The sequence below is a fragment of the Panthera tigris genome, chromosome A1 (genome assembly GCF_018350195.1).
Source record: "Panthera tigris isolate Pti1 chromosome A1, P.tigris_Pti1_mat1.1, whole genome shotgun sequence".
NCBI lineage: Eukaryota > Metazoa > Chordata > Mammalia > Carnivora > Felidae > Panthera > Panthera tigris.
In genome coordinates this window covers 116,731,746-116,750,603 of record NC_056660.1, presented here as the reverse complement: position 1 = coordinate 116,750,603, position 18,858 = coordinate 116,731,746, and the positions used below count along the sequence as shown (strand labels likewise).

The window sequence follows — 18,858 nt, the reverse complement described above, 5'->3', positions numbered from 1 at the left end:
AGCTTTCGACTTCAGCTCAGGTCACGATCTCACAGTCCGTGAGTTCGAGCCCCGCGTCGGGCTCTGTGCTGACAGCTCAGAGCCTGGAGCCTGCTTCGGATTCTGTGTCTCCCTCTCTCTGACCCTCCCCTGTTCATGCTCTGTCTCTCCCTGTCTCAAAAATAAATAAAAACGTTAAAAAAATTAAAAAAAAAAAAGACCTGAGAAAGTACAAATGTATGCATTACTAATGACCAGAATTACTTCACATAAAAGAAATTAAATGCACTTCATTAATTCATTAGCAATTTCATATGTAGTTAGAAGCCCCTCTACCCATAAAAGTTTATTAAAATTTTCATTTATGCTTTTTATAAATTACAGTGAATTTCTCTACAAGAATGTGTAAGTAGGCTCTTCGCCAGCAGAGAGCCCAACATAGGGCCTGAACTCAGGACCCTGAGATCAAGACCTGAGCTGATATCAAGAAACCAACACTTAACCCACTGAGCCACCCAGGTGCTCCAAGAATTTGTGTTTTTAACGGATAAACTAGCATCAGCTGTTCAACATAAAAATGTTATGTAGGGGCACCTGGGTGTCTCAGTCAGTTGGCCCCGGACTTTTGCTCAGGTCATAATCTAGCAGTTTCTGAGTTCCAGGCCCCATCTGGCTTGCTGCTGTCAGCACAGAGCCCACTTCAGATCCTCTGTCCCCCGTTCTCTGCCCCTCCCCTGTTTGCATGCTCTCAAAAATTAACATTTAAAAAAATGTTGCACGGCCAGTGGTAAATAAAAAGACCAATTAAAAGCAGGCATATCTTGTTAATTAGAAAAATTACACAGGATACTAACAAAGTATTAGAGTGGTTATAATATTATAATATACAAACACTATCACAAATAAGGCGTGAGAGAAGTCGTGATGGGAGCCCTGAGAGAAGACCTCCAGGTTGGTCATTGGTGTCTGCCACGCGTATACAAATTTTTTAGTGTGTGCTTTATCAATGCTGAATATATACTGAATAAACATTCATTAATGAATAGTTATCTTTAGAAAATGCCAACTACCTAACAGCAGAAGACGGTCGTTTCTCCCACTGCACTCCCGGCTCAGGCGCCTGTCTGCATCATCAGGCTGTGGGGTGATCACGTGATTCCCGCGAGAGTCCGCGGGGAGGGAAACCTCGTGGAATATGTCTGCGGGAAAGCGCGCACCCTGTCCACGCCCACAAAGCGCGAGGCGGACACGCCCACCAGCCCGCCTCTTAAAGCCTGGAGCCGACTCGAGGCGTGCCAGCGCCTCAGACTGAGCGCCAGCCGCACGATAACAATGACGTGGAAGACGCAGGAGGTTGCGGCTACAGCCACCACCAAGTACAGCGTGTGGTCTGAAGAGTCAGGGTCAGCTGGAGGCTGGACATTGCCCAGATCAGCCAGAAGTCTAGGATGCTGTTGGCGAAGGCCACGGTGAGCTTGATGGTGGCCGAGAGAGGGGGCTGGCGGTGATCCTGCACCACCACCACCAGGCTCTGCTTGAGCGAATAGCTGTCCAGCACGGCCGGTACAGTGAGCACCTCGCCCGTGTGCAGCCCCACCGCGAAGAGCCCTGGCTCGCTAGCCTTGAGCAGACTGTAGAACAGCCAGGCGTTCTGACCAGAGTGGTTGTCCACCGCCACCACCTTGGTCACCAAGGTGCCGGGCTCTGTGGATCGTGGTGCCAGTTCCACGCCTGTGGAAACGTCAGTGGAGAGGGTGGGGTACAGGACTTCTGTCACGTTGTCATTCTGGTCCACCACGAACAGGCTCAGAGACACATTGATGCTGAGTGGAGGATCGCCGCTGTCACGCGCCATCACTTGTAGCTACATGTCTTGGAACTGTTCATAGCCGAAGGAACGCAGTGCATACAGAACGCCAGTGTTGGAGTTGATGGAAATGTAGGATAGCGGTGGTCCAGGGAGGGTGTTGTTGGCTAGGAAGTAAGTGACCTGGGCGTTCTCTCCATAGTCGGGGTGGTAGGCCTTTTTTTTTTTTTTTTTTTTTTTTTTTACCTTGTCATGTATTTCTTTTTTTTCCAATATATGAAATTTATTGTCAAATTAGTTTCCATACAACACCCAGTGCTCGTCCCAAAAGGTGCCCTCCTCAATACCCATCACCCACCCTCTCCTCCCTCCCTTCCCCCATCAACCCTCAGTTTGTTCTCAGTTTTTAAGAGTCTCTTATGCTTTGGCTCTCTCCCACTCTAACCTCGTTTTTTTTTTCCCTTCCCCTCCCCCATGGGCTTCTGTTAAGTTTCTCAGGATCCACATAAGAGTGAAACCATATGGTATCTATCTTTCTCTGTATGGCTTATTTCACTTAGCATAACACTCTCCAGTTCCATCCACGTGGCTACAAAGGGCCATATTTCCTTCTTTCTCATTGCTACGTAGTACTCCATTGTGTATATAAACCACAATTTCTTTATCCATTTATCAGTTGATGGACATTTAGGCTCTTCCCATAATTTGGCTATTGTTGAGAGTGCTGCTATAAACATTGGGGTACAAGTGCCCCTATGCATCAGTACTCCTGTATCCCTTGGGTAAATTCCTAGCAGTGCTACTGCTGGGTCATAGGGTAGGTCTGTTTTTAATTTTTTGAGGAACCTTATGGAGGCTCTTCTAGGGTTGTTCTCTGCAATATAGGTAGAGTAGAAAGCGTCGGAGAAGGCGGGTGGGTTGTCTTTGGTGTCTGCTACTTTCAGTGAGACGTGAGTTTCTGTGGACAGGGGAGGACTTCCTCTGTCACTGGGGATCACCGTGATGTATCTAGGAACCTGTTCTCAGTCTAGGAGTATGTCTGTCACTAATGTATAGTAATTTCCACAAGACTTTTATAATTTAAATGGCACATACTCTCGGATGAAACAGGTCACTTGTCCACTTTCCCCAGAGTCTTGATCATTTACATTTAAAAGGACAATTAATGTCCCTCTGGGAGAGTTTTCCAGAATGGAGCTGGAGAGAGAGAGAGGTGACCACTATTTCAGGGGTGTTATCATTTACATCCAATATTGTGATCAGGACTTTGGCTCCTGCAGAATATCCTGTTTTATCCATTGCTTGCCTTTCCATCTCGTTGAATCTCGATTCCTCATGGTTCAGGTCCCCTATTGTTGAAATTGTCCCTAAATTAGCATCTAGTTTGAAAACCGGGGCGCATTGTAGTCTACATAACAGAAGGAATGTCACTTCCGCATTGGCTCCTTCGTCAGAGTCGGCGGCCCTTACCAGAAGCAGCTTAGTGCCCACCACTATATTCTCTGGAACGCTCATGTGGTACTCAGACTGAGCAAATATTGGTGCGTTGCCATTCACATCAGCTGCCATCACACAAATTCGCTCAGTGCCTGTGCGCACTGGGTCACCCCCCCATCGGAGGCTGTGAGAACCAGGTGATGAACAGCCTTCTGCTCCCGGTCCAAGGTGCGCTCCCAAACCAGTTCTGGATACTTGTTTCTATCCACTCCGCTTTGCACGTCCAGGCAGAAGTGAGTATTATTACTACTGAGTCCGTAGCTCTGAAGAGAGTTCTTATTGATATCCGGATCCCAAGCGTGGGGAAGCGGCAACTGCAACCCAGTGGCTGCGTTTTCACTAATTTTTATTTCTAATTCATCTTCCCGGAAATAGGGGGCATTATCGTTAATGTCTCTCACTTCTATCACTACCTCGTATATTTTTTACTTTATCTTCCAACAGAATCTCCAGATTTAATTGACACTTGAAGACCCCTGTCTATCCTGTCTGCAGAGATAAGGCTGCCGCTTCGGGGGTTTAGAGCGAAAAGCTAAGTCCTACCTCTGGAGACTAAACGGACTCCACGCTCCTCTAGCTCCCAGGGCTCCAACCCCAGGTCCTTGAAGATGTTGCCCACCCTAGAGCCTTTCTCCAGCTCCTCAGGAACTGAATAGTGAATTTGGGTTCATCTGGTTTCCCACAGAATCCCCAGGAGAACTCCCAGCAAGACAAGCCCTTTGCAGTCGCCTAGGAATCATTGTCACTTTCCTCCAAGATTATTTTCACTTCTTCCCGTGACTACCGAAGTAAGGTCCAGCTTTTCCAGTCTTCAGAATCCAACAGTTTCTTCACAATCCTGAGATGGTTAGCTTCTATCTGCGTTTTGTGCTTCAGGCCCCTCCCGGGCAAGCAGGAGGCAAGCAGGAACTCTGTTGTTCTTTTCCTGATTAGTGAACAGCGGTGCTCAGAGCCCTAACCAATTACTGTATGATCTTGAGGATTTTTGGTTTTTGTACCTTAAATAGCTCCACCTACTCTTCTTCAAATAGGCATGGAAGTAGGGCCAAGTAAAAAACTACAGTGTTCCTTTTAATAGAAACTTCAGTGAACTTATTTTTATTTCCGAGCTTATTTTTATTTCTCCAAAATTTTTCATACAGAGTCGCTTTCTTGAGATTATTTTCTGTAGCTGTAGGTGTATTCTGTCTTTTTCAATGAGCTTTTAAATGAATCTGAAGTTTCTATACAAAGTAATTTTAACCTTGTAATTTTAGTGCACCTAATTTGATATCACCACCCCAAAAAGACACCTATTATGTGACATCTCCCTAGGAAATTACTGTTTTCAGATATCCTTTAATAGAATAAACTTTCTCACTTGCTGTGATAGGTGGCTTTTTTTTTTTTACAGATTCTCAAAGTTACCTATATAGAACTATTGTTGTTCTATAGGTTGTTAACATCTAATATTTAAAAATCAAAATTTCACAACATGGAAACCTAAAAATAAGAAATGGAATTGTATACATTATCAGAAGCACACTGACAAGAAGTCAACTGAGTAAGACACATTAACATTTTTAGGACAAAATGGAAGCATTTCAACTTGCATTTACGGGAAATGAGGGTAGTACTTCACAACTTACTAATACATTATATTACAAAATAGTGTTTGAGAAAATTAGCAATCCAAAGAATATTACAAACTTACCTTTTTCTGAGTAACCCAATTCCAATTACTGAAAATGTAATACATTCAAAAGCCCACCAAAATAAAAGAAAAATTCTCGCTACTCTGCTTTCATGAATGTAAACATTTAGATTTTGATGAAAAGCATGTTTGGCAGGCATACCACAATGTATCTTTAAAACTGGGAGGAAATCTGCAGGTAGTTCTGAGAAAAGATTGAGAAGAAAATTAGCCTATCCAGGGGGATTTAAAAAATCTCTAGCAAACATACCTGAATATTGTCAAATCATTACTCTGTCCTTTAAAAAAAACAAAACAAACAACCTTGTGCATTTTCCTCTCACTTTGTAGCTATAAAGAAGAAGGCTTATATATTCAAGATATCAATGTTCTGAGAAAGGTAAACACCCACAGGAAGAAAACATTTATGTTTCAGCTACAAATATTTCTGTGGCAACAACATCATAATACCCACTTCTCACAGTAAAAGAGATTTGTGGTGAGGGGGGAGGTGGAGGAGGTAAAGACTATCTCAGGTGAAATTGTCAACATACTTCAAAATACTTGAAGGCTAATAATGAAGTTACGGGTCCACACAGAAAGGAACAGAAAATATTGAGTGGGCAAACGAAGTGATAGAACATAGGATTTAAGATTTTTTTTGCCAAAATATTGTTTTAAAATTAAAACCAAACCTGTGTATTAAAACTCACATGGGCAGAAGCAGCAGCAGCGTTAGAGCTTAATTTGTTATTCTCCTCAGTGACACTTATTACCAAAGAAGCTTCATTAGAGAGATCTCCTCGGGGACCCATTTCTGACGTCATAGTTAGAAAATTAAGCCGTGTTTTCTGAGAATCGGAGGCAATGTACGTATTGTAGGAATAAGGCAAAGTTCCAGGATTATAGGTGGGAGAAACTCCTGGTCCAATCTTATGACAGAAACCAGGTTGAATGCAGTTCCAGGCAGTTGGGGTGATGGAGCATCGCAGGCGCAGGGCCACCGCCAGAATCACCGCAAGGAGGAAGAGCACCGAGATCAAGGCCAAAGCCACCACCAGGTAAAACTGCAGCTCGGCCTGGGGGTCAGAGGGCTCCGGGCGGTCGCTGACATCCGGCAGTACTTCTTGCAGGCTGTCGGCGAAAACCAGGTGCAGCGTGGCGGTGGCAGAGAGGGGCGGCTGTCCCCCGTCCCGCACGGCGACCAGCAGGCGCTGGCGGGCCGCGTCCCTGTCGCCCAAAGCACGCGCAGTGCGCACCTCGCCCGTGCGCAGCCCCAGGCTGAAGAGTCCGGGCTCGCTGGCCTGCAGCACGTGGTACGACAGCCACGCATTGTGTCCCGAGTCGGCGTCCACCGCCACCACCTTGGTGACCAGGTAGCCGGGCTGCGCGGCGCGCGGCACCGTGTCGAAGAGCGCCGAGCCGTCGGGCCCCAGCGCCGGGTACAGCACCCTAGGCGCGTTGTCGTTGCGGTCGCCCACCAACACGCGCAGGCTCACGTTGGCGCTGAGCGCGGGCGAGCCCTGGTCGCGGGCCTGCACCGTCAGCTCGAAGGCGCGCAGCTGCTCGTGGTCGAAGGCGCGCTGCGCGAACACCACGCCGCTCTGCGCGCTCACGGACACGTAGGACGCCAGCGCCCGCGGCTCCAGGTCGCTGGCCACGATGGAGTAGGAGACGCGGCCGTTGGGTCCCAGGTCGGGGTCGGAGGCGCTGACTTGGGCGATGGAGGCTCCTGGAGGGTTGTTCTCGGCAATGTGGACCATATAGAACTCCTGTTCGAAAATGGGCACATTGTCGTTGACATCTGCGATGTGCACAGTGATGCTTGAGCTAGAGAAAAGAGGAGGCTTTCCCCTGTCAGTAGCTGTGATGGTGACATTGTACACAGGGGTCTTCTCCCGGTCCAGGGCCCCATCTGTTACAAGTTTGTAGTAATTATTGGCAGAAGATTCAATTCTAAAAGGAACTTTTTCTTTTATGAGGCATGTGACCTCTCCATTTTCTCCCGAATCTTTGTCATGTGTTTTGAACAGAGCAATCACCATCCCCTGTTCTGTGTCCTCAGTTATGGAACTTGACACCGAAGTGAAAATGACCTCTGGGGCATTGTCATTCTCATCTAAAATTTCTATTATAATTTTACATTCAGTGGCCATGCCTCCACCATCCTTGGCTTCTATACTCATGGTATAACTACTACTGTTTTCAAAGTCTATAGGACCTTTGGATTTAATTTCTCCACTTTGATGGTCAAGCATAAACATATTTCCAATATCTCTTACTGTTTTGAAGGAGTAGGTGATCTCTGCATTGATGCCCTCATCCTGGTCGATGGCTGTCACCTTTAGCACAGAGGTGCCTGAGGGCAAGTTCTCTGGAAGGTTAACTTTGTACACATCCTGACTGAACACTGGGGGGTTATCATTGGCATCGGTGACCTCAATCTTGATTTGAACGGTGCCACTTCGGACTGGGTCACCTCCATCCACTGCAGTCAGGACCAGAAGATGGGAGCTCTGGTGTTCCCGGTCCAGCGGCTTCTCCAATATTAATTCTGGGGCATTCTTGCCTTGGGTCTTATCCTTCACCATCAGAGAGAAATACTCATTATAGCTGAGTTGGTAATTCTGGAGAGAGTTAGGTCCTACATCTGCATCTATAGCAGATTCCAAACCAAATCGAGTTCCAAGAATTGCAAGTTCATTGATTTTTAAAACAATGCTATTTTGGGGGAAATAAGGTGGATTGTCATTTATATCTTCTATCCTCACAGATATGTGAAAAACATTTAGAGGATTATCTGCCACAATCTCTAAGGGCAGGACACACAGAGGGTTTGGGGGACAGAGCAACTCCCTATCTATTCTGTCACTCACAAGTATGTTGCCATTCTCTGTGTTCACAGTAAAGTATTGTTTCTCTGCACTAACTCTGAAGTTGCGGGTCAATAAATCCTGTACATGCAGCCCCAGGTCTTCAGCAAGGTTCCCTACCACTGAGCCCCTGGCCATTTCTTCCGGAATAGAGTAGCGGATCTGCTCAGAGAGCCCCCCACAGAACAAAGACAGCAGGAAGGGAAAGAGTACTTGCCGCTGCCGGGTATAGCTCCTCTGCTTCGCCCTAGTTCCCATCCTTTTCTGCGCTGCCACAGCCTCTGATGTTAAGAGAAGATGCTTTACGAATTGTGTTTAAAATAGTTACTGCCAATACGTAGAAAACTCAATGTCCTCAGTTTCAAGGCATCCCAATCTGTATTCCAAAATCATTTGCTGAGCAGAGAGTCTATGTGTGGGCTTCATCTCCTTTCAGACTTGCTTCCGTGACTGCGCAGAAAATCACTTAGGTAGATCGTGGACTCCTGCTCTTGCAGCGCATTGGCCAACAGCGGCGCTCAGAGTCTACTTAGAAAATTGCAGTCCAAAGCCTTGCAAACAATGGGATTTGCTATTCCATCAGATTTGTTGGACTCAGGTATACAGAACAAGGCAATATATGAGTTTTGGATGTGTCTCTTTTCCAGTGTTTACTACCAAATAAGATTCATTAGAGATTTGATTCTATAGAAGAGCCATTAACCAAGTATGAGAAACGTTTATCTTCTTCTAATCAGAGGCAATGCACATACTGGAAGAACAAAGCCAAGTCTTCTCTCCAGATTTAGAACATAGACCACATGGTAAAACAGCCTCACCAAGGGATATGGGGAAATTTTTGCAGCCATGAACTACCCCCCAGTATTATTTTCAATCTGATGTGCAGATAATTTTCCTCCTAATTTTTCCAGAGGAAACTGGAGGAGAGCTCAAATCTATATAGGACATACTCAGGATGAGGTTGACCAAAGATATATAGTTTTCCTTGCTCCTTATAAAAGAGATTTTTGAAAAGGATTATCAAGTGTTTTACACTTTCACCATAACAATATAAAAGTATACCCTAGTAGGTACCATAGGAATTTAATGACATGCAAAACGTGAGAGTGTTTTATTTTTATCCTTCTATTTAACTGGATCACATATTGTACCTTAATAGAAGTTTATCACTACCTCTGAATCAAAATAACCATCTTCTTAATCTCAAGTTTCAAAGGTAACCTTTCCTTTTGTTCTCCAAGATTTTGGTTGCCAGCTCCTAACTGTTCAGACTATATATATATATATATATATATATATATATATATGGAACATATATATATATGGAACAACCTCCCTCTCCCACAAAATAACTCATGTCCTTTTATTCGTCTGCTTTCAATTCAAGTAAAATGCCTCAAGTCTGTTTTCTTTTTTAACTTTATTTATTTTTGAGAGAGAGAGAGCACCCACATGTGAGTGGGGGAGGGTCAGAGAGCGAGAAGGAGAGAGAGAGAATCTCAAGAAGTCTCCATGCTGTCGTGGGGTCGATCCTATGGACCATGAGATCGTGACCTGAGCTGAAACCAAGAGTGAGATGCTCCAATTGGGCCACCCAGGGCACTCCAAATCTGTTTTCTCAGTTTGGAATTCCACAGGCATAAATTTTATCCCTACATGCTTGAAACACTCTAAAATTTTTCTTGACATCAAGAATGTCAAGCATCTGTTGCAGGATATCCCTTTCCTACAGTTGAAATTCTTTTTGCCAAAATATTAGAAACTCAATTATAGTTAAATATATTAAGGTCAATTCCTAAATGAGAAAAGAAAACTTGAAAGGGAACATGAATATGTTAATAACCTGGGCCAAACATCTACAAGTGGTATGAGAGTGCTGAGCTGAATTGAGTATGGAGATGATTCCTGTGTTCAAATATCTTCAGTAAGTCTCCTTTCCTCACTTGACTTTCCTATGCAGTGTTTCAGATAACACATATGTCATTAAGTAACTACCAGGGTTTCAATAACAAGTTGGTTCTGAATATAAGGATTGAATATACTTATATATATTACAAAATGAGTTTTCAAAGGAAATAAAAAAGGAATCCATGACTCATAGGCATATAGAAAACAAACAACAACAAAAAGGAAACACCAAATAGGAATACCAGATAAATCAGTCTCATAAAGTCCAAATATTCACAAACTATTTCACATTAGTATATCTGAAAAATGTAAGCATGTTTAGCCAATTTGAAAATAACTTTTTGAGAAGCACTGGATCAAAATTATTTCTGCAGGTGAATTTACTACATTAAGAAATCTTGAACACACACACACACACACACACACACACTAAAGTACAAGTAAAAGAATAAAAGAAAATAATACCAGTTCAAAAATTCAACTATTTCTTCAGAACAATCAAATGACTTCACGGTAGAAACAGAAAATATGTGTAGAACTTAAGAAAAAAGGTGTACTCTACATTTCCTCTCCCAAAAGAATCTAGTAGTAAAAAGACAATCAGTGTATCTGTTTTGGTAATATAAATAAATTACACAAAGTTGAAATAATCAACATAATTGAAACATATTACCACTCATCAAAACTCAAAATAGAATTTTCATGCTCAGAGCCAAACTTACATGTGTAAACACTTACATGTAAATGTTGTATATATGCATATATAGATAAGGAAAAGAGCTACAGAGTGTGTGCCATTGAATCAACATGATCAAATTTGAACATTAGAAATAAAGCAAATAGTGGTAGAATTTAATTATAAATAAATGGAGGCAATGTGAAATTGTAATAGGCAAACAAAAAAATTGTGAATCATTAATTTGAATCCTAACCAGTTCATTGATAGCCACAAACACTGATGATAGAAAAATATTACTAAAATTTAACTTATTATAAAACAAGCTATGATAGCTGAACTAGACATTTAGGATCAAAAGAAAATATGCCAGAGGGGTGGAAAAACCTTTTCTGAAAAATGATGGTAATTTGTTGAAAGATAAAATAGAGGAACTCATATGTATTGCTCTAAACATGTATGAACTGAATATATCCCCCCACCAGAAATATTTTTTTAAGCCACTTAAAAGACTTGCACAGAGATAGCAACAACTGGGAGGTAGGTAATAAATCTCACCTGATTATTCTTGGAGTCAAATTTGCCTAAACCAGCAGCTGAATCTTCAGCTATCAAGAGTGCCTCGCTTTTCTCACAGCTGTCGTGACTAATAAGCATGTCCACATAGTTGGGCTGAGGGAAGATCACGTGACTCCTCCGAGAGTCCGCCGTGAGGGAGACCTCTTGGGAATAGGTCTGCAGGAAAGCTTGCACCCCGTCCACGCCCACAAAGTGCGAGGTAGGCATGCCAACCAAACTGCCTCCTGAAGCCTGGAGCAGACGTGTCGCGTGCCAGTGCCTCAGTCTGAGCGCCAGCAGCACAATCACAAACGCAAGGAAGACGCAGGAGACAACTGCCACCGCCACCACTAGGTAGAGTGTGAGGCCAGAATCGTGGGGATTGGCAGAAGACTCGAAGCTGCTTAGGTCAGCCAGGACATCTGGGATACTGTCAGCCACGGCCACGGTGAGCGTGACGGTGGCCGAGAGAGGGGGCTGGCCATGGTCCTGCACCACCACCACCAGGCTCTGCTTGAGCGCATCTCTGTCCAGCAGGGCCCGTGCAGTGCGCACCTCGCCCGTGTGCAGCCCCACCGTGAAGAGCCCTGGCTCGCTGGCCTTGAGCAGGTGGTAGGACAGCCAGGCATTCTGGCCAGAGTCTCTGTCCACCGCCACTACCTTGGTTACCAGGTAGCCAGGCTCAGCTGACCTGGGCGCCAGCTCCACACCAGTGGAACCATCGGTTGGGAGGGTGGGGTGCAGGATCTCTGGCACATTGTCATTCTGGTCCAGCACGAATATGCTCACAGAAACATTGCTGCTGAGTGGCGGGTTCCCACCGTCCAGTGCTGTCACCCACACTTGCAGGTCACGGAACTGTTCATAGTCAAAAGAGCGCAGTGCATATAGGGTGCCGGTGTCTGAGTTGATGGAGACATAGGAGGATAAAGGTGCTCCCTGCAGGGTATCCTCCACTAGGGAATAAGTGACCCGGGAGTTCTCATTGCTGTCCAGGTCAAGTGCCATCACTGAGAAGAAGGAAGCTCCTCTGGGGTTGTTTTCAGGAATGTAGACGGAGTAAGATGAGTCAGCAAAAGTGGGTGGGTTATCATTGTCATCTGCTACATCCAGTGAAATGTGAGTTTGTGTAGACAAGGGTGGATGTCCCTGATCTGTGGCTATCAAGGTTATATTATAGCTGTGGACCTGCTCCCTGTCCAGCACTCTGTTTGTTATCAATTTGTAATAATTTCCATAAGTCTTTTCTAATTTAAAAGGTAGACTGTTAGGAACGAAACATGAGACTTGACCATTTTCTCCAGAGTCTTGATCTTGCACATTTAGAAGAGCAATAACTGTACCTGGAGGAGAATTTTCCAGCACTGAATTAGTAGAAGATGTGATAGTTATTTCTGGAGCATTATCATTCACATCCACAACTGTGATCAATATCTTAGCAGTGGTCGAGAGACCTCCACCATCTTGGCCTTGAATTTCCATCTCATAAAATCTAGATTTCTCAAAATCCAGAGACCCTCGTATTAAAACTTCTCCAGTTTGAGAATCCAACTGGAATATTTCAGAAGCTTTGCTTTCCATATTCCGGAATGAAAACACCACTTCCCCATTGATTCCCTCATCTGGATCAGTTGCATTTACCATGAGAACCCGAGTTCCAGAGCTGAGGTTTTCAGGAATACTCACTTGATATACAGACTGTGTAAACTTTGGTATATGGTCATTTACATCGAGGACCACTACACGAATGGCAACAGCACCCTGTTGGATGGGATCTCCTCCATCGAAAGCTGTGAGGAGGAGATGGTGAGCAGCTTCCTTTTCCCGGTCCAAACTCCCCTCCAGCACTAGTTCAGGATTCTTGGCCCCATCCATCCCGCCTCGCATTTGCAAGGAAAAGTAACTATTAGGATTGAGCTGGTAGCGCTGGAGAGAGTTCATTCCTACATCTGGATCCCTAGCGTTAGGAAGGGGAAATCTCGATCCTGGAGTTGCGTGCTCACTGACTTTTATCTCTATTTCTGCCTCCTGGAAGCTGGGGGCGTTATCATTAACATCCATTATTTCCACCTCCACTCCGTAAATCTTCAGGGTATCTTCCACAAGTATCTCTATATTTAAAAAACAGGAGGACAGTGTCTCACAGAGCTCCTCCCGGTCTAACCTACCTGCAGTGATCAAGCTGCCACTTCGCGGATTCAGAGCGAAAAGCTGCATCCTGCCTCTGGAGATGATGCGGACTCGGCGTTCCGCCAGCTCCCAGGGTTCCAGCCCCAGATCCTTGGAAATATTGCCCACGAAGAAGCCTTTATCTGTCTCTTCGGGCACCGAGTATTGGATGTGCCCTGCCCCAGACTCCTGTAGCGTCCTCAGGAAAGTGTATAGTAGGATCAGCCCGCTGCGGTCCAGAAACAGTAGCCGATTCCCCATGGCAGTAAGCTGAGCTTATATTCCCTGGTTTCTTGGGCTGTTTTGTTCTGAATCAGCTTATCTATCTACCAAGTTCCAGGCTGACTGCATCCAGAATATATTAGAGAGAGAACTACTTTAAGTTTCCAGCATCAGGATCTGTGAGTATCCATGTTACTCTGCTTTGTGTTGTAGAGATGGCGGAGGGAGGGAAGGCAGCTTGCAGCTTCCCATTCCCTGATTGGTGAAGAGCGGCGCCTAGAGCCAAATCTTATTATTGCAATGAGTAAGAAAAGCCCAACTTAATGTGTCTGTTCCAGAAGTTATTACACACCTCTTCAAGAATTACACATATTTGTAAAACTGAAAACTGCACAAAACAAAGGGTTGTATAATGTGATGTTGAAGGTTTACCAAGAGCATTTAATAAAAGGAATCATTATTAAAAGGGATTGTTTAATTTAAAAAAATGTTTTCAAATACTATAGGAACTGAACAACTGCAGGTTAGACTTGCTTTCTATTGATTTTTACCAACTGAAGGGAACAGTATTTATGGATGTGGAACTAGCTCGGTTCCAAAAAAATCATCAGAGCGCATGACAAATTCTTACCAATATTTCTTTATTGAGTAAAAGATGAAACATTTGAGAAAATTTGGATGACATTAGGCTGTCATTTTAAAAATTACCATGATATAAAAAAATAGAATTGTGTTCCATATCCTTAAATAAGAAGTATTCTCTTTCATGAAAAATTTGCTTGAGATTTCTATATATTCTACCTTAAATTGCATAGTAGCATGACTGCAGCACCGTAAACTTTAGTCTACACAGTGATACCAATAGGTTTGACCTAGATTTATTTTAGGAATTATATCAAGAGATTGAATCTAGAATCATTACTTGTATTTATTTATTTTTAAAAAATTTTTAATGTTTATTCATTTTTGAGAGACAGAGACAGAGCACAAGCAGGTGCAGGGCATAGAGAGAGGGAAACACAGAATCAGAAGCAGGCTCTAGGCTCTGAGCTGTCAGCACAGAGCCCAATGCAGGGCTTTATTCCAACTCACGAACTGTGAGATCATGACCTGAGCGGAAGTCAGATGCTTAACTGACTGAGCCACCCAGGCACCCCTATTAATTTATTTTTAAGTAAGCTCTACACCCAAAGTGGGGTTTGAAATCACAACTCTGAGATCAAGAGTCACATGCTCTACCAACTGAGCCAGCCAGGCACCCCTTAATCTAGAATCTTTAAACAACAATGCTCCATTGGAATACATTGGCATTAGAATATAAAAAGCATTATTTTAAATACTTACCTGTTTTAAAGTCTTCTTATCTGCTTCAACACTAGGAGTTAAAATGCTAGTCATTAGTCCCGAAGGGCTATCTTTGTTGAGAATATCTTGTGTGGTTGGAAAATGATCAACAGATGTGAGAAAATTAAATTCCGGATTAGTTTGATCCCCAGGCACACAAAAATTATAGGCATAGGGTAATGTTCCTTCACTGTAGTTGGCGGTAATCTCGGGTCCAGACTTGGAACACCGAAGAGACCCAAAGCAGCTCTCTGGGGCGCGGCTGGAAGAGCTTCGCAGGCGCAGGGCCACCGCCAGAATCACCGCAAGGAGGAAGAGCACCGAGATCAAGGCCAAAGCCACCACCAGGTAAAACTGCAGCTCGGCCTGGGGGTCAGAGGGCTCCGGGCGGTCGCTGACATCCGGCAGTACTTCTTGCAGGCTGTCGGCGAAAACCAGGTGCAGCGTGGCGGTGGCAGAGAGGGGCGGCTGTCCCCCGTCCCGCACGGCGACCAGCAGGCGCTGGCGGGCCGCGTCCCTGTCGCCCAAAGCACGCGCAGTGCGCACCTCGCCCGTGCGCAGCCCCAGGCTGAAGAGTCCGGGCTCGCTGGCCTGCAGCACGTGGTACGACAGCCACGCATTGTGTCCCGAGTCGGCGTCCACCGCCACCACCTTGGTGACCAGGTAGCCGGGCTGCGCGGCGCGCGGCACCGTGTCGAAGAGCGCCGAGCCGTCGGGCCCCAGCGCCGGGTACAGCACCCTAGGCGCGTTGTCGTTGCGGTCGCCCACCAACACGCGCAGGCTCACGTTGGCGCTGAGCGCGGGCGAGCCCTGGTCGCGGGCCTGCACCGTCAGCTCGAAGGCGCGCAGCTGCTCGTGGTCGAAGGCGCGCTGCGCGAACACCACGCCGCTCTGCGCGCTCACGGACACGTAGGACGCCAGCGCCCGCGGCTCCAGGTCGCTGGCCACGATGGAGTAGGAGACGCGGCCGTTGGGTCCCAGGTCGGGGTCGGAGGCGCTGACTTGGGCGATGGAGGCTCCTGGAGGGTTATTCTCAGCCACGTGGACCACATAGGAGGCCTGGTGGAAAATCGGTGTGTTGTCATTGACATCGGTGATGTGCAAGGTGATGGTAGTGCTGGAGGAGAGGGGCGGAATGCCCCTGTCAGTGGCTGTGATGGTGACGTTGTATTCTGGAGTCTGCTCTCGGTCTAGGGGTCCATCTGTTACCAGCTTGTAGTAATTATTAGATGAAGAATGAATCTTAAATGGAATATCTCTACTTAAGTTACAAATGACTTCTCCGTTTTCCCCAGAATCCTGGTCCTGTGTTTTGAAGAGAACAACAACCATTCCTGGATGGGAATCCTCCAAAATTTGATCAGAGAGAGAAGTAATGATTATTTCAGGGATGTTGTCGTTTTCATCTAGAACTTCTATGATTACTTTACACTGGGTAGAGAGGGATCCTCGGTCCTTAGCTTCTACATCCATGGTATATCTTTCTACTTCTTCGAAATCCAAGGGTTGCTGAGTTATAATGTTTCCTGTGGCAGAATCCAGAGAGAACACATGCTGGGCTTTATTAGCCATACCAAGGAATGAGTAGGTGATCTCTGCGTTGAAGCCTTCGTCTTGGTCAGTGGCACTCACCTGCACCACTGAGGTGCCTGGGGGTACACCTTCACTAAGACTGACCCTATACACATCCTGACTGAACACTGGGGGGTTATCATTGGCATCCACCACCAGGATTCGGATCTGAGCTGTGCTGCTTCGTGGTGGATTTCCATTGTCAAATGCTGTCAGCACCAGATGATGAGAGCTTTGTGTTTCCCGGTCCAGGGTCTTCTTCAGTACTATTTCTGGATATTTGCCACCATCGGGATTGTCTTTCACCACCAAGGAGAAGTACTCATTAGGGCTTAGCTGGTATTTGCTCAGTGAATTCGTACTAATATCAGGATCTTTTGCAGACTCAAGAATTGTTCCCATCCCTGGAGTGACAGATTCACTGATTTCTAAGTTTATTTCATCTTTATGGAACTGAGGGGCATGGTCATTAATATCCTCAACAACCACAATGATATGAAAGATATTTAAAGGATTTTCCACCACGGCTTCCAACTGCAACTCACATCTTCTTCTCTCTTTGCATATCTGCTCCCGGTCTATTCGGTCCTTCACTAGTAAGTCCCCGCTCTCTGCGTCTACGTTGAAAAGCAGCTTCTCCGTGCTGACTCGCAGCTTCCTAGCTGACACGTCCAGGACACTGAGCCCGAGATCCTTGGCGAGGTTCCCCACCACCGAGCCCTTGGCCAGTTCCTCGGGAATCGAGTAGCGGATCGGCTCGCAGAGCGCGGGGTAGAACAAAGGTAGCAGGAAGGGAAACAGTACCTGCCGCCTGCCGGCCGGGCGCCTCTGAACGCAGCTCCCTCCCATTGCGCGCTCTAGTTCTCGCTGGGTCCCAGTCTTTCTAGCTAGAAAAAGTGCCCGCTATCGCACTGGTAGCATTTGGCCCAGAACATACAGAGCCTCCAGTCTTGGGGCTGGGAATCTGTGTGTGCTGGGGAGAGTCTGCGCGGCCAGAAGCCCCTGTGTGTATGGGGTTCCTTCACTCTGTGTTGTTGACTGCGCAGGAACTCCCAGGCTAGAGGCTGAAGAATCCCGGGCGACAGCACTTGCCCTGTACTGGCCGACAGCGGCGCCCAGAGGCTTTGTGTGGAACCGCAATCTAGTTTTTCTCTTTCAGGAAATCTTGTTAAAATGTAAGATGATAACAGCTAATATCCTAAATCTTATTTCTCAATGTTTTCATTCTCATCATGAAACGTGTTTCATATGGTAAAAATTATAATATGTTGTATATGTTAAAAATTTACATAGACTTTGAATAAGTAAAGTACTTCTTTCAAAATTCAAAAAAGCACAAAAGAATATAGAATGTAAAGTAGCTCTTCCATCCCATGGCCCATTGCTATTCAGTTCTTGCATCCAGAGGTAATCACTGTTGTTCCTTTTAAAAGTAATTATCCACAAAGGTAAGTACTGAAAATAAGCAAAAATCTTTTTGTCTTCAATCGTAGCTTACATTTAGCTAGAAAGTATTAGTCCATCTCCCATATTTAGAAATTAGAAGGCTGTCATTGCCATAGTCATTACATTCATCTAGGGTGTTCTGTGCTGTTTTCAAATAATAATTAACATGATTTGGTCACAATAATTACCACGCCGAAAGAGTAGTTTTTTAAAAACCCTGTATTTTTCAGAACAGAATTATTTAGATATAGATGCGTAATAATTTTGACTCCCAAAGATAGATTTAAAATTACTTTCAATGATTTAAGTTAATAACTATGACCCTAAAGGATGTGCTCTCTTTCCATAGACCTATTGTTGAACAAATGTTGGATGACAATGAGAAAAATCATAGTCTCATAAATATTTTGAGACACATTAGGATATTCTTGGACTGTATGCTACCATATTAGTTTGGAAGAATACTAGTAATAAGTTAAAAGTAAGATATCAAACCAAATACATCGCCATCTTCACTAAAGTAAATGGCCACATCAGTAACTCTACTTACTAATTGTTTAGAATACTTCTGTGTACTTCTCTGCTTATATTCAGATCTCCCACAGAAATGACATTTCTTTCTTGACCTAGTTTATTTTGATTCTTAACATCAGAATTTTCATAAATCCAGGTGGATCTTCTTTCTTCTATGTTACAAAGCCACTGAAATACCCTTGGAACTCATCTTTTGCTTCTGTTCTTAGGAACATGTACAAATGTTTTTTCTTATTTGGAGAATTTAACAAAAAATGCTGGCAGCATAACCCAAAATTTCCTTACTTTAACCTTCTATACGTTCTTTAGCATCCCTAGTGAGCAAGGAAAATCAAATTAAAATGCTGTCTTCCACATATCAGTATGAAATAAGAATCACAAGCAAAAAGGATGCTACACTGTTACAGGGTGCCTAGGTAGCTCAGTCCGTTAAGCATCTGACTTTTGATTTTGGCTCAGATCATGATCTTTCAGTTTGTGGGCCTGAGCCCCATGTGTTCTGTGTTGGGCTCTGCACTGACAGCTTGGAGCCTGCTTGGGATTCTCTCTTTCTCTCTGCCCCTCCAATGCATGCGCTTTCTCTCAAAATAAATAAACTTTA

General features: G+C 44.8%; 2 protein-coding genes, 1 long non-coding RNA gene and 1 pseudogene across 18 annotated transcripts in view; 1 reads left to right on the top strand and 3 right to left on the bottom strand.

Moving 5' to 3' along the window:
* LOC107179224 (protocadherin gamma-B2-like) overlaps window positions 1–8,086 on the bottom strand; it is a 54,024-nt gene extending 45,938 nt beyond the window's left edge. Inside the window, exon 1 of the mRNA XM_042994471.1 lies at window positions 5,669–8,086. Coding sequence (XP_042850405.1) covers window positions 5,669–8,086 — 2,418 coding nt within the window. The remainder of the gene's footprint in view (window positions 1–5,668) is intronic.
* Window positions 1–18,858, bottom strand: part of LOC102960606 (protocadherin gamma-C5) — a 136,740-nt gene that overhangs the window by 61,694 nt on the left and 56,188 nt on the right. For 2 of the 16 annotated variants that reach the window (XM_015535603.2, XM_042985776.1), the window contains exon 1: window positions 10,971–13,654. The exons of 11 other annotated variants lie outside the window; for them this stretch is intronic. In XM_015535603.2, coding sequence (XP_015391089.1) covers window positions 10,971–13,400 — 2,430 coding nt within the window. In that variant the 5' untranslated portion in view covers window positions 13,401–13,654. Of the gene's footprint in view, window positions 1–10,970; window positions 13,750–14,705; window positions 17,127–18,858 lie in introns of those variants that run through there. 3 more of the 16 variants (XM_042985783.1, XM_042985727.1, XM_042985722.1) reach the window with 3 other exon arrangements.
* Window positions 1,834–4,023, bottom strand: LOC107179218 (annotated as a pseudogene).
* Window positions 15,686–17,485, top strand: LOC122238572. The gene is made up of 2 exons (XR_006217530.1): window positions 15,686–15,778; window positions 16,001–17,485. It is a non-coding gene; the product is annotated as an uncharacterized LOC122238572 (long non-coding RNA).